General features: G+C 38.6%; 1 protein-coding gene across 1 annotated transcript; it reads right to left on the bottom strand.

The window, feature by feature from the left end:
- Nucleotides 1–3,449: 3,449 nt before the first annotated feature.
- LOC122654334 lies at nucleotides 3,450–4,631 on the bottom strand. The gene has a single exon (XM_043848390.1). It carries the CDS (start codon nucleotides 4,629–4,631, stop codon nucleotides 3,450–3,452), a length of 1,182 nt encoding a protein of 393 aa, XP_043704325.1.
- Between the last annotated feature and the right edge of the window lie 10,588 nt (nucleotides 4,632–15,219).

Genomic DNA, 15,219 nt, shown 5'->3' with positions numbered 1-15,219 from the left:
CTGTTGAGGGGTGTCAACACAAACAACTTGATGGATAATGCCATGATCAGTAAAAAAACTGTTGGAGCCCCCCATACATATACTCCCCCCCTTTATCAGAATGAACAATTGAAATGCGAGTACGAAATTGGGTATGACTGAGTTGATAAAAATTTTTGAAGGCATCATAAACATCACTTGTTTGTTTCATCAAAAAGGTCCAAGTTGACCGGGAATGGTTATCGACAAAGGAAACAAAATAACGATAGCCAAACAAAAAGTAGTGGGAGAAGGCCCCCAAACATCAGAGTGCACAATATGGAAAGGAACATTGGATCTATTACCATGATAAGAATAAGAAGAATGATAATGTTGGCAAACAAACAAGGTTCACACTGAAACACATGGGAAGAAGGAATGGAAGAAAACAAATGGGGCAATTTTGTCCTCATAACACCAAAACAATGATGGCCCAAACGTTGATGCCACAACATCACAGAGTCACCAGTATTGTTGTCATCACGCCCACATGTGTAGGACTGAGCAATAGGTAGAGGGGATGGTCCTTGATCAAGAAGGTAGAGTCCCTTTTCCTCACGTCCTCTGCTAATTACCTTCTTTGTCACCAAATCCTGAAAAACACAATGAGATTGAAAAAAAGTAACAGAACAATTCAAGGATTTGGTTAGGTGGCTCACAGATAAGAGGTTAGTATGAAACTGAGGAACATGAAGAACAGAGTCAAGGGAGATAGAAGAAGTTACACGAATACTACCTTTACCAGAAATAGAGGAAAGGGAACCTTCAGTAACTCTAACCTTTTCCTTACCAGAACAGATAGAGTAGGAATCATAACACTGAGATATGTTGGTTATATGGTCAGTGGCTCCAGAGTCAGTGACTCACGTAGAGGTAGTGGAAGGGCTAGATGTAGAGGCCTGTAAAGTGGAAGCTGAAGAATCTGGCATTGCAGGTGTAGAAGTAGGACTATCCAGATATGACAAAACCCTGCGAAATGCTGCTATATCATCCTGAGTGAGGGATGTGGTGTCTGTCTGAGTCCATATGGAGATCCCATAGGTGCAACCTCAGTCATCACGGAGCATGCTTTGGCTCCCCCTCTCCTGCTGTCGTGCATACCAGGGGGATAGCCATAAAGTATCCAACATCTCTCTCTCTCTCGTGTGTCCAGACTTACCACAATGGTCACAGCGGAACCTATCTCTGTCATTTCCTTGGGGTGGACCCTGGCCTCTTTCTCCAAGAGCTGACATAATGTAGGAATACACAAAGAAAAGGAAATGATACTCAAATCCAATGGGGGAGGACACACTTTACCCAAACAGAGACAGTGCTTATCAGGGAAGACTTCTCCAAACAACCTCTGTCGATTCACCTCTCCAAAGAACACACTTACAAGATGGGAATAATACCCAAAGTCAAATGGGGAGTATATTCTCAACCCAAAAATGAACACAGTCCAACAGCCAAACAAGGCGAACAACTCAAAGGAACTCAACACCACAACTGTAGAAGCTCAAACCACATTCCTCATCAACACCAAGCAGACCCACTTCAAAAAAGAAATATCCAACTCAAATGGGGAGATCACACTCAACCCAAATACAGAAACAAATCAGTAACCTAATAGCTCGAAATCAATATCCAAATGGGAGGAACTTCACTCAAACAAACCCTCCAAAGGGTAACAACATCTCAAAAACAAATCAAACAGCCGAATAAGGCATCCCACAACCTTTTCAACAACACAACAATCAACTGAGGAGTATACTCGACCCAAAAAAAAATTGCAGCAAGTAGAAAAATCACTATTTCTTTTAAAAAAAGGTCAAATGCATTTCTGGTAACATAGCTTCATTCTGAAGTACCCAAGAAAAACCATATAATATAGTCCTTCAACTAACAGCAACCATTCAACACTTCATGAAGCATTCAGGTAAAACAGACAAAAAAAAAAAGAACTAGTCGATACCTGCCCGGCTGAAGGATAAGGAGCAGTGCTTTCAAAGTACATATCTTCAGCAAATGAGTCCTTAGAGGCTAGAAAGAACACTCCTGGGCGATTCTAACAGACCTAGCCACAGCTCAAACAAAGGCTTGATGATGGAGAATCGAGACCAAGGAGGACAGGCTGGCGGTAACTGTGCAGCAGCATAGAAGAGAGTTATGCTCTCAAACCATTCCTCCTTTCCAACCAAGCTATTAGGGGCTAAAAAGGACTCTTGGGCAATCCAAATGGACTGGGTTTCATAGCAAATCAAGCAGAAAAAAAGGCAGAACCAGAACTGAGAAGGAAAGGCTGGCGGTAATCTGTGTTTACCTTCCAATGGCTTCAAATGACTTCTACAGCCTTTCAACTCCTTCCCTTAAGCATTGGATTGAAGATTAGAACTCCAATAAGTCTTCTATGTGTAGTACTTTACATAGTATGACCTCTATTGGAACCCTCTACCTTTCTAGGGTTCCAAAGAGAGGTGACGAGAGCAGCTGAGATTGATCGACTCTCAAACCCGGTCTGAGACCAACTTAGAAACTAAGTGGAGGGTGATTTTAATGGAGGAACAAGATCTAACGGCAAGAGGATGAAGAAGGAAGAAGACGAAAAGAGTTGAGAGAAATTGTGAGAGAAGGAAAAACTATTCCTCTCCCCTATATTGTTTCATTAAACACTCATGGAAATTACATATGCCTCCCTAGGGAGGTAAAAGGTAAAAAAGCAATAAAGATAAAATTACAACTTAACGTAACATTCCAGTAAATAAGTAACTAAAGTACCCCTATCTCTAACAGAACAATACCATGCTTGAGACAAAAATCAGAAATCTCAGTTTGAATGTATTCAAGAGCATTGTCAGAACGAAAAACTTTAGTTGACTTATCAAACTGGGTTTTTATTTCCTGATAAAATTTTTTGAATACAGTAAGAAATTGAGTCCGGTCCTTCAACAAATAAACCCAAGTAGCACGAGAGTAGTCGTCTACAAAACTAACAAAATAAGAAAAACCTAATCGATTACTAACACGACACGGAACCCAAATATTAGAATGCACTAAAGAAAACAATGAAGAACTTCTAGGTGTAGTACGTGCAAGAAAGGAGGCACGGTGATGTTTGCCTAGTTTGCAAGCTTCACACTCAAGACGAGAGGTAGACTTGCAACTAGGAACCATTAACTGTAGTTTAGGTAATGGGGGATGACCAAGACGTAAATGCCATTGCATGGGAGACGGTATAATAGTAGATGTAGCCGTAGTAGAAGGGCCGGTGCCATCCAAGTAATACAGATCATCACGCTCAAGCCCTTCACCAATCGTCATCCTTGTCTGAAGGTCCTAAAAAACACAATAAGAAGGATAGAAGGTCACAAAGCAATTGAGTGATTTAGTAAGTTGACTAACAGATAAAAGACTTAGTGGAAGTTTAGGAACATGAAGTATAGAGGAAAAGGTTAAGGAAGATGTTGGGGAAACAGTTCCGTGACACCAGCTACTTTACTAGAGGACCCATCAGCAAGGATAACATTAGAGGAAGTTCGAACTTGATTTATGGAAGAACACAAATTTAACTTACCAGTCATATGACAAGAAGCACCGGAATCAATAAGCCAAAGGGTAGAAGATGGATAAATTATCGAGTTACCTTTATATGCGACGGTGGCGGTAGAAGTGGAGACAGATACAGCTTCAAGTTGTTGAAGGCGTTTGACCGGCTGATTGTAATCATCACGGGACACAATGGATGAAGTATCTGATATAGTACTTTGATTTGTATCACTGGTAGGTTTCTCAGTGGGAGAGTTGTCAGTTATGGCTGTATTTGCTAATTCATTTGCCCATTCAGGTTTGCCATGTTTAGCCCAGCAGGTACCTACAGTATGATTTTGTTTCCCACAGTAAGAGCATTGGTGAGTAGATTTGTCAAAGGATTGATAACTAGTACCACTTCCACCAGTGCCACGGCCTCGGCCCTTAGATTGGTCACGGCCACGTCCCTGACCACGACTGACAGTAAAGGCAGAACTATCTTTAGTAGTAGAATCAGATTTGGAGGGATTAGCTAGACGATTGATACAGAAGAACACTTCATTAAGAGAAGGAACTTTCTCGCCTGTGAGTATTTGACTTTTCACAGATTGATAATCTGGGTGTAATCTAGCCAGAAACTTTGCAACATGAAATTCAGCCCGTTGTTTTAACCGATCCAAATTAGTAGTAAGTGGCTGATGTAGCTTAAGTTCTTCAACCATGCCTTTATAAGTGGCAAAGTATTCATTCAAAGATTTATCTCCCTGTTGAAAAGTGAAAAGCTTCTCATAGAGACCATACATGGGAGAGATGTTTTTTTCTTGAGAGAAGCTTTCACACAAATCATTCCACACATCCTTGGCAAGAGTGTGAAACATCACATTAGATGCAATAGTAGGTGCAACACTTTTCCATAGCCATATTTTAATAATAGAATTCTCACGCATCCATTCATCATGAGCTATGATGGAGGTAGGATCCTTTGGATCAACAGTAGGAGGATCATCCGTAATATATTTTATTTTGCCTTTGGCATGAATGTAGGCCTGCACAGCTTGGGCCCATAAAAGGTTGTTGGTAACTCCGGAGAGTTTTATAGTAGTCATCTGAACTTGGCATTGTCCATTGGAGGTTTAGGATCAGCCATCATAACAGTAGCAGTGACAGTCAATAGCAGCAGCAGTAGCACACTTGGCTTCTGTAATAGACTCAGATTAGGGTAGAAAAACCTAAATAAAGTGATAGTAAATCAACCGGCAAGATTAGGGCTTAATCAATAAGCCATGGTAGTAGTGGGAATGTCAGAATTAGGATTTTTTAAAACCCAAAGATAGCACGCAGACCAATCGGTAGTAACAGCAGCTGGGGTTTTGAAAACCCAAAATAAAACAGTAGAGTAGATGAACCGAAGGATGTACCAGGATGAGAAATCAGATTTCACCACATGAATGGATCAATTAGAGACAAAAAATCAGCTGAATAGGTTGCCGCAGGAAGTAACAGAGATAAACTTCGAAGAAACTTTGAAGAATAAATAGGTTGATGCTGCAGTCTTCAATGGAAACAGGGATCCACAGATTGGATCAGGTTTAGATAGAGAAGAAGTCTTCAGAATAACAATCACAGAAGAATTCTTCAAATAACGATCAGCAGTTTCACCTCCAAAGTCTCCAATTGATCACAAAATTCAGATATGTAGTAGTAGTAAAGTAACCCTAGTTTTCAAATGAAACTTCATCTGGGTTTAATCCATAACACTATGCAGCAGTGGGTGCTGCACCCCTTGAAGAAAAAAAAAAACTTTAGAAGTCCCTCAAACCAGAATCGCAAGTGACTCCGAATTACAGTCTAGGGTTAATGCTCTGATACCATGTAGCAGCTCAAATAACTAAGAAGAACCAGAACCGAGAGTGAAGAAGAGAAGAGATGAAGAAGAGGAACATGGACTGAGAGAAACGATTGTCTTAATCTCCAGTCCCTCCCCACGATCTTTATTTATAACTTAAATTACAATAGGGGACTCCTAATTGTATTAGGATCCAATCATAAACATAATGTAACTAGGAAACATAAATCCTAACTGAAACATTAATCCTAAACTAAATAGGAAACATAACAGAAAAAGGAAACACTAGGTGGAGAGAATCTCGATTAGGATAGAATACCCTAATCGAGATTCCCTCAGTAATTCTCGATACTTCAACATTAATAAATTAATAAATTGGTTCCCAATAAATAAACCTTCAAATTTTGAAATCCCCTTTCCAAATTTCTCTCTCTCTTGTATTAGGAAGGCTAATCATTTAGATTGTGCTGTTGGGCATTTGCACTTGTACCTTCAAGTCCCTCCGTTTCTCCTCTTTCATATTACCCTAGATTTGTGAGTGGTGAGGCGAAGCTAGTTTCATGGTAGCCAGCTCCTTCAAACTGGCCTTCCACTAAAGCTACTTACAAGTAAAGGGCACGGATGGTCAAGGAGAGAAAACAGAAATAATATGGCCAAATATAAGTATTAGTGTATAACCCCACTCATCCCTTTGTTCTCTCATCATTCAGTACTGCATTATTTGCATCTATTTCCACAAAATGGGATTATTTAATGTAGTTCGAAACAAGCTTGAAGGAGTGACTACTGCAGATTGTAGGAAATAATTGTAAATTGCATCAACAGTATCAGTTATGGATGTTCATGAGGTTCTCATAGTGGTTGGTGGTGATGTATCCATTCATGTTGAAACAGAAGAGGTTAATTTTGAGGTTTTTGGAAGGTAGAAAGAATCATATAAATATATATTAACACTTGTTGGAAAGCGTGAATTCCATTTCATCTGTGTGGAAAGCATCAGCTGATCCAGTCTTGATAATATATCATTTGTTTTAGAGATAAGAATGTGATTCGACCCGTAGCCCAAGTAACACGAAAGATATTTGAGACTATAACCTTGCTCTGTACTTCTATGTATATAGTTGGATGGACTGATTTAGTTTTTTATCTGGCTACCTCTTGTGTTCCACCTTTTCCTTCTAATATAATGGGTATACAATCTCTCACCAATGCACAAGCTTGGACTTGAAATTGCCACAATTAGGCTTAAGAGGATCAGTTAAATTTAGTAGTACTTCTCTAGCCAACTTCAGAAGTCTACTCAGGAATTGTTAGTTAAGTTTCCATTTGTTTTGTTAATCCAACAATAAAAGAAAAAAATGCATTGATTTATTAAAGCATTCTGCAGGCCTAGTGTCCTTTGGAATTGGGTTTCATTCTTTATGTGGAATGTTTGTTTGATTTGGACTAGCTGAAACTAAAAGAAGGTTTTTAGCTTGGTGAGGAGATCTGGGAAGGAAATGGAAGAGGTTGCACTGCAGTACCAACAGGATGATTCACCTCCTGTATGAACAAATAATCGACAATAGCTTTCTTCTTAAAAGAAACAATCTGAATGCCGACTCTATTTCCACTCAAGAGTATCCAAGACGGTTCTTTTTCAACTGCACCTAGAGGAGCCGTCCAGCTCTGTTTCAGGAGAGCTTGGTAGTAGGTGTGGGGGCTTACTACTCCCTTCTTGCTCTTGCTTCTCGGTCGTGTTTATTCATCATCGAGTGATGACCCCACTCGTCCCTTCGACTATGATTTATCTTGATAAATCAGGGCATGCTATACTTTTAGATTCGAACTCTTTATATGTTGATTGAGTTGTGCTTAAATGATCCATTAAACATAAGACTCTGCTGCTGTTGCTTCTTGGAATTCTATTGAATGCTGAAGATGAATTGATTTTTATTTTTTGTTGTTTTTCACCTTGTAGCAACTCCTTTCTTTGTTTTCATCGTCATTGTTCATAGGCTTGATGCTGATTTTTGAAAACCCAAGAAGAGAAAGGGAAAGATTGAGATAACCCTTTGTTTTTTCCCCCTGCAGGGATAGAGGTATTCAGGGAGTGTTCTTATCTGTTTCTCTTATTGGTGCTGGTTGCTCTTCCTAGAGCCATTACTTGATTGAAAATGGGATGCTTTTCTTCCAAAGTCATGGCTAGATCAAATAGCTTGAAGGAAGACATGAACCAGATTTTTCAGAGAATGACCAAGGGCTTTACTGTTTTGGAAGAACTATGTTTACCTAGGAACGGCGGTGTCCCTACCCTTGTCCTTGTATGCAGTGCTCACATTGTAGCTGGAAAACTTCAAATTAGGAACTTGACATTGCAATTTGATACAAACATGCCATTGAGGTTGGCTTTGTTTGTGGCCATTTCTGTTTTTTTTATTTTTTTATTTGCAAGTAAAATATACTCTTTGGTTGATTGAGGAAAAATCCAATCGGTTGTAGACATAGTTGTCACAGCGTCACGACGATCCAAGTCGTTGGAGGGGTGTCTGATCGATATATCGACATGTCGTCCATGTCAACTATGGGAGAATTGAAATCAAATCCAAAGTTGAATGGCAAACTAGTAGATAAATCAAGATTTATAAGAGCAATGGTAGAATTGTAATTAATTTGAAATTGTAAAGGAGTGGTAGAACTATAATTTAATGGAGTTAAAGAGAAAAATGAATGGGTCAAATAGAATATCAATAGAGAATATAGGAGGTTTTATATAAATAATATAAGTTGTCTTTACTTGCAATTTTAAAGACTTAATGTCTTCTTCAACCTTGCAATAACACGATAGAAAGAGAGGTAGAGAAGTGGTGAATTGGAGTAGTTTCAGCAGAGGAAACACTTTGTGAAGACGATTCTCCTTGCAATTTTTGGAACAAAATCGCTGTACCAAGGTTTGCCGATCCCAACGAGAAAAAGCCCCAAAATTTTGTTGGCAACTGAATGGTGAGATTTGAAATGAGATCTGGCGGATGTCTTAGTTGCAGGTTCCTTCGAAAAATTGAATCTCACAGAAAGAGAGACTTCTGGATATGAAACTTCTAGGTATGGATCGCCCAAGAGAGAAGAATTTATGAATCAAATCTAAGAACCAATCGATGTTTGTGTAAGGAACTTATGATCGCTTTCCAGAATCTGGTAGTATTGCCCAGAAAGAAAAAATTTAGAAACCAAGGCTAAAATAGGAGATTAGGGGAAACAGGGAGTGGGTCTAAGGTTGGGGAAGAAACAAAAAATTAAAGAAGAAGAAATCAAAGAGGGAAAGAGAGGCAGAAAGAAATCGAAGAGGGAACGAGTGACAGGACGCCATGGTGTAGGTCGATATGCACATTCCTCCAGTGCCAGGACACCATGGCGACGCCATGACAACTATGGTTGTAGATAACATTTCCTTCAACCAATTTGTTTTATTTTTCTCATTCACACAAGGTTGGAGAAATGTAGATGAGGTTTGTTGAATGTTTGTATTTTGAATCATAAGGCCCGAATTTATAGCTTGGTTTTGCCACAATGGTCATTAATAACTATAAATGTCTACCAACCTATTTATGAATGTCCGGTAATAACCCCCAACTGATGAGCGATACCCTCTCCTGACCATCCAAATTGTCAGAATTCAGAGGCTCTCTAATTGTCTATGCATATTTGTGTGTGGGTTTTAATGGGTTAGCTATGATGGGTTTTCAAACATTATTTCAAATTCATCAAAATTTAGTGATATATAGCAAAAAGTTTGAACTCAGTATGATTTGTAAAAATTGAAATTTTATTCCTTGAGTTATGTTGTCTTCTTTTGAATTTAAAAAATTTGGTGTATGTTTTTTTATTTTTTAAAATAAATTATTAAGAAATAGTCTTAATAAGTGTAAGTTAGTAAAGAGGGTTGGATGACAAATTTTAAAAAATTTTACATTGATTTTACATCAATTTTACAACCAACCAAACAACTTAATAAATTTAATTTCACTTCACTTCCTTTGCAACCAAACAACTTACATGGGAATAAAATTCCCTTCATTTCTCTTCCCTTTTCCATCTCCCTTGCAACCAAACGGAGCTGAAATTTGACATTTGAATAAGAAACCTAGTGATATACTCTCCATGACATTTGGGACCCAAATGATTTGCTATGTGGCAATCATTAGTTTTTAAAGCTAGCACATAGGATAGGTTCCTATACTAGAACTCTGACAATTTTATACATATTCTTTGAAAGTGGACACATAGGCTGGAAGAGTGCAAATTCACTAAGGCATGGGCTTGATCTTTGGTAAGGGTTCAATTTGGAAGGCCCACACTTATTTTACTTCTATGCGCTCCTGGCAGCTGTGGATATATAGGTTTTTCATTGGGAAACCATAGGAAAATGAATTTTGTAGTGCAAGTTTGATGACTGAGGTCAAATTCTGATGGAAACATCAGAAAAATTGCCTTTAAACAGGCAAACATGACTTTTGGAGGCTACACTTTGTTATGGAAATGTTACTGAATTTTACTTCTATTGATTTGTTTCTTGCTATCAATCAGATTTGGCAGTGGGTTTGTGAACTTGAAGTACCTCTGTGAAGCTCGAGTCTGGATCCTCTACATTGGAGATTTTAATGTAGAGGATTTCCCTCTTCAATTACGCTTATTGTATGCCACGTGTCTTGTCCATTGACGGACTAATTCCTCTGTTACTTATCTTTTTAACCTTTTTTTTTTTCTTCTTTCTCCCTGTATTATGGGAACCCATGAGTGATAAATCCGTATCCGATCACTTACTCTCTCTACTTTTTATATTTTTAACATGCTCTCTCTACTCTCTCTCCCTCTCTTCCAGCCGTGGCAGGAACTGGAGAATCCAGTCAGCCAAAACAGGTGTGTTTGGGTCATTTCACTAGGGAACCCCCCTGTGAAAGGACCTGGCTTTCATCCAGTCGTGGCGGGAGCTGGAGGATCCAGACCAGTAAAAACAGAGGGTTTGGATCATTTCATGGGGGGCCCACCTATGAAATTACCCAAACACCCCTATTTTTGGTGGGCTGGATCCTCCAATTCTTGCCACAGTTGGAGGAGAGCCAAATTCCTTGTGAAATGACCAAAACACCCTTGTTTTGGTTAGATTGGATCCTCCAGCTCCCCCCACGGCACTGCTAGAGGAGAGCCAGGTCCCTCTCTTCTTGCCTCTTTGTGTGATCCTGCAACTTTCACTCTTGAGAACAATGAAACGGGAACTGCAACGCAACGTTCCTCACCCTTGTCACTCTCTTTCCGCCTGCGACTGCTCTAGAGTGAGAAGGATTAAAGGAAATTCTCTTTCAGTATCTCTCTCTCTCTCTCTCTCTCTCTCTCTCTCTCTTCATGCCTCCCTGTGTGATCCTGCAACTTCCACTCCTAAGAACAATAAAATGAGAAACGCAACGCAATGTCCCTCATGTTAGTTTGAAACCAATGACACAACGGAAATGGATTAAAGAACATTGCTTTTGCATTCATATTCGGAAAATCACGGTGAATAAAAAATAACACGGGAAAAGTTCGATTACCTTAGAACTGCAATTAAAGCTCCTCCTCCAGATAATAGCTATTCCACACCGAAGCAAGAGGTGGATTGACTTGATCAACACTTTGTCGCCGTCAATCGTCCACAAAAACAAAGTAGAGCACCAATCACCAATTTCTCTGATTTCACAACACCCTTGCACACACTCACACCTCATAAGAGAAGATGAGAGAAAAAGAGAAGGTTTGGAGGAGAGAGGGAGAAGCTCCAAAAACATGGAGCTCTCCTTCTCCTCCCCTTTTTATAATTTTTGATCCCTTTTGGGATCCTAGCTTGGCAAAGTACACTTTCTGAAATTGAACTTTGCCAAGTTGTCTTTCTCAAGCATGGTTTCCAAAAATCAAAGTGTTGCTAAATTGGTGAAACTCTCCACTTTCTAATTTTGTGTAACACCTTTGTTTCCATAATAGGAAGAGGTAGAATCTAAAATGGATTGCTATCTCTTTAATTATGGCCAACCATATAATCTAATTATATTTGATATATTGCCATAAGAAAAAAGATAATTAACCAATTTAATATTACCTCAAATTGTCATGCACAATCAAACTTTTTAATTTGCATATAAGACTTTCCACTAATCTAATATCGCATAATGAGCTAAAGGGCATGTAATTAAATATTATCAACCTACAACTCATTGTACAAGTCCATTTCAGAGATTCTGTGATTGTGATTGGACACCTGAAAAATATTTCAAATAAATTTAAATATATAAATAATTATTTTTTATATTACAAATAGTTTTGTAAACAATTTACAAAAACGACGTTGGTACCAGATTTTTGTTCGACCCATTATAGACTTTCTCTCTCCTTGATATTCCCGAATTACCGATAGTGGATTCCATGTTGAGCATCTCTTTCATTAACAATGCGTGATCACGTGTCTAGTGCATTGATATATTGTCCGTAGGACGTCAACCATTGGCTTACCAAAACAAATGAACCTGTAGTGCAACGAATAGGATCTCTCAGGTCAAAGGTCAACCGACGTGTATGAATTTCGTTCTCAAACAACTGGCAGTCGCACATGTGAGATTCTTACCAGATTCTTTTCTATCCACACACATACAGCATGTGTACCCACATTTATGCACCGAAAACTCGTTTCTGATAACATACAATGTGACGACCATATGAACGGAATGTCCGGTCCTGTCTCTAGCTGAGAACCATTTTAGGTAAAAACCCATTGAACAACCTACAAGTCCAATAAAGATATATGTTATGCGTAAAAAAAAATAAACATTTTATTATTAAATCAGGTTTGATGAACACATATCCAACACCTCATCCTTCTCACTCTCTTTCCACTTTCATTAGATACCCAAAGCAAGAAAAAAAATGCAGGGCAGGAACGAGAAACAGAACTGAAGTACCAACGCAGAGAGGAAGAGAAATGGATTTTTGTAATTCGCTTTATACTGAATTGTTTAATTTCCTGATATTTTGATATTTTAAACCCTTCCCATCAAGGGGAGAAAATAGAAGAACAGAGAAAAGGCAATGAATCGTTATAAGGTTTTTGCCTATAAGTTTTAGCTGAAGCAGTAGAAACTCATTGCTGTGTTATCCCTCTTTGTTATCCCTCTTTCAGGGCTTCTCTTTCCATCTAAATTCATGTCCAACAGGTATACAAAAATCAAGTAAGCTTATGTTTCTTTCTCTCTTTTCCTCCTCTCACTACTGGATTAATGCTCCTAGGGAAGGCTACTGTTGTTTGTTTTGTATTCTCTTTCTCACTTGTGTGTTATGTGGTTGGTTTTTGTTGGCAGTTAGTTACCAAGATTATATTTTGCCAGTTATTTTACCCACTTTTTTCAGTGGAGGAGCGAAAGCTTAATGCGATACCCAGTCCTATATATAGATACTTTGGAGCAACAAAATGAAGGTGGCTAGTGCATTTCCCTTTCAATACGAGATCCAGAAAGTATACTGGTGGCATCTATCCAAGAAAGAATAAATGTTGTCCCTCCCTTGTCCTCCATGTTCTGTATTTATCGTGTTTCTGAGAAACTCCGCAAAATAAATGAAGAGGCATACACACCCTATTTGGTCTCCATTGGCCCTTTTCACCATGGAAAGGAAAACTTAAAGAGTGATGGAAACACATAAATGGCAGTATCTACGAACACTTGTAGATCAAAGACCTGACATAGCCTTGCCAGAATATGTCAAAACAATAAAGCAATATGTACAAAAAAAATCATCAGTACTGATAGTGATGAATTTATCCAATGATGCTAGTTGATGGATGTTTCATCCTCAAATTTCTACTCAGAAATTTGCTACTTGAAGTGAGTCATAGAGAAGATTCTGTGTTTAGTAACCTCTGGTTGTCTAATGCCATAAAATGACTTTATCCTAGAAAATCAGTTGCCCTTCTTTGTTCTTGAGCATCTATACAAATTAAACCAAGGAGATGGATACAATTCCTTCATCGACATTATTCGCTTTTCCGTTTCTCATATGGTACCAAAGGAGGAACAAGTGTTTAAGGCAAAATTCTAAATGCTCCAAAGTAAAGCAGCTGCTTGCTTCTGTTTGTGATTGTTGTTGCTCGTCTTTATCCTCCTGTGCATTGCTGAGAGAGAACGGAGAGACAGATTGATCAGTCTCAACTGTAGAAATTCCTGAATTAGTCTTCAGAACCTCCCAAGTAAATCGTTTGCTAGACTTTGTAAGGGACTGCTATATCCCTTTGTCAGCTAAGACATCCATGGGAAATCAGGAGCTTGAACTTCCCCAGAATGTAACACAGCTTCGTGAAGCAGGAGTCAAATTTGAGGTGGGCACAGGTAAATGCTTATTGGACATAAGTTTTAAGAAAGGAGTTTTGGCCATCCCCATGTATAAATATCCAAGATTGGGCAGTCTCTCTCGTCCGAAATATGATTTGCCTTCGAACAATTACATTGTGTTGCTCCGAAATACATTACAGATTATGCAACTCTTTTGGATAGCATCATTGAATCTTCCAAGGATGTTATACTGCTAAGTAAGCACCGTATTATCAGAAGCTTGTTAAGAGACCATGAGCAGGTGACTCTACTTTCCAATAAACTTGTCAGAGACGTTGTCATAGATACTGGTAATTTTTATTTTTCTGATATCTGTCAAGAATTGAATGTGTATTACAGGGTTACTTCGCATTCATGGAAGGCAAATGTGAGGCATACTTATTTTAACATGCCATGGACAGTAATTTCAGTTATTGCAGCAGCTGTTCTGCTTGTTCTTATATTCTTGCAGACCATATACTCACATCAAATCTGCTATCAAACCTACTAATTGAAATTAAATCTATTGCTCTAATGGATTGCTTGGGTAATGGGTATTCAACATTGGGGGTTTGTCCTGGTGCTTGAATGATTCAATTTTTGCGATGTACTCGTTAACATGAAGAAATTGCATGCATTATTCAATGTGTTCTTGAACAGCATCATCACTGAACAAAGTCCTTGGTTAGCAGCAGGTGTCGCAATGGACCCCAAGACAAGGATTTCTTGAATATCCTGAGTTTGGATCATCTAGGATTCGCATTTCAGTGATTGCCCTGCATTCAACATTTAGACAAGTGGGAATCATTTAAGTGGTATTTTAAACTTAAATGTCTTTTGATTGCTTGATATTTTGTTATTTGCCCTCCCCTCTAGAATGCAGATTGTATGCAGATCCTCAAGGAAGAAGAATTGTGGCTTGAATCAGCTTTTCCTCCACATGTTGTTTGGTTTTTGACTTTTCTGATAGATCAGAATCATTTAATGATGTATAGAAACCTCCACTGGACCTAACATCTCAGTTAGTTTTAGTAAAATTTCCGGTTCTATGTTTAAATTAAAAACCATTGGCGTTGCATATTGTATTATTATAATGGTGCTGGACTTTTGGTTATGTCTCATTTAATAAGTGTCCTGCATACGAGTCTGAAATAGGCTTTACAAAAATGGGAGATTCAAGAATCATCTTAACTATTTACAATAGCAAAGAAACACAATAAATTTTAGGACAATGTTTTCCTCCACCCATAGAGGACGGTTCATCCACTATCCTAGGGTTCACATACCCCACTTAGGGTTTTAGTATGTTCCAAAATACCCTCCCGATACCCATTCTCACCCTCTCCCGCTCCTCGGTGAATGGGATTGTGTGTGGAGGGAAACTCAGTCTTAAATTTTATAAAAATAAGGTGAAATGGGTGGTAGCCGACTTATTTGCCACATGAGAGGTAAGGTGTGTCTAAATTTTAGTGACAAGCATACAGA

Source organism: Telopea speciosissima, chromosome 1 (assembly GCF_018873765.1).
Source record: "Telopea speciosissima isolate NSW1024214 ecotype Mountain lineage chromosome 1, Tspe_v1, whole genome shotgun sequence".
NCBI classification, from domain to species: domain Eukaryota; kingdom Viridiplantae; phylum Streptophyta; class Magnoliopsida; order Proteales; family Proteaceae; genus Telopea; species Telopea speciosissima.
This window is presented reverse-complemented; position numbering and strand designations above follow the sequence as displayed.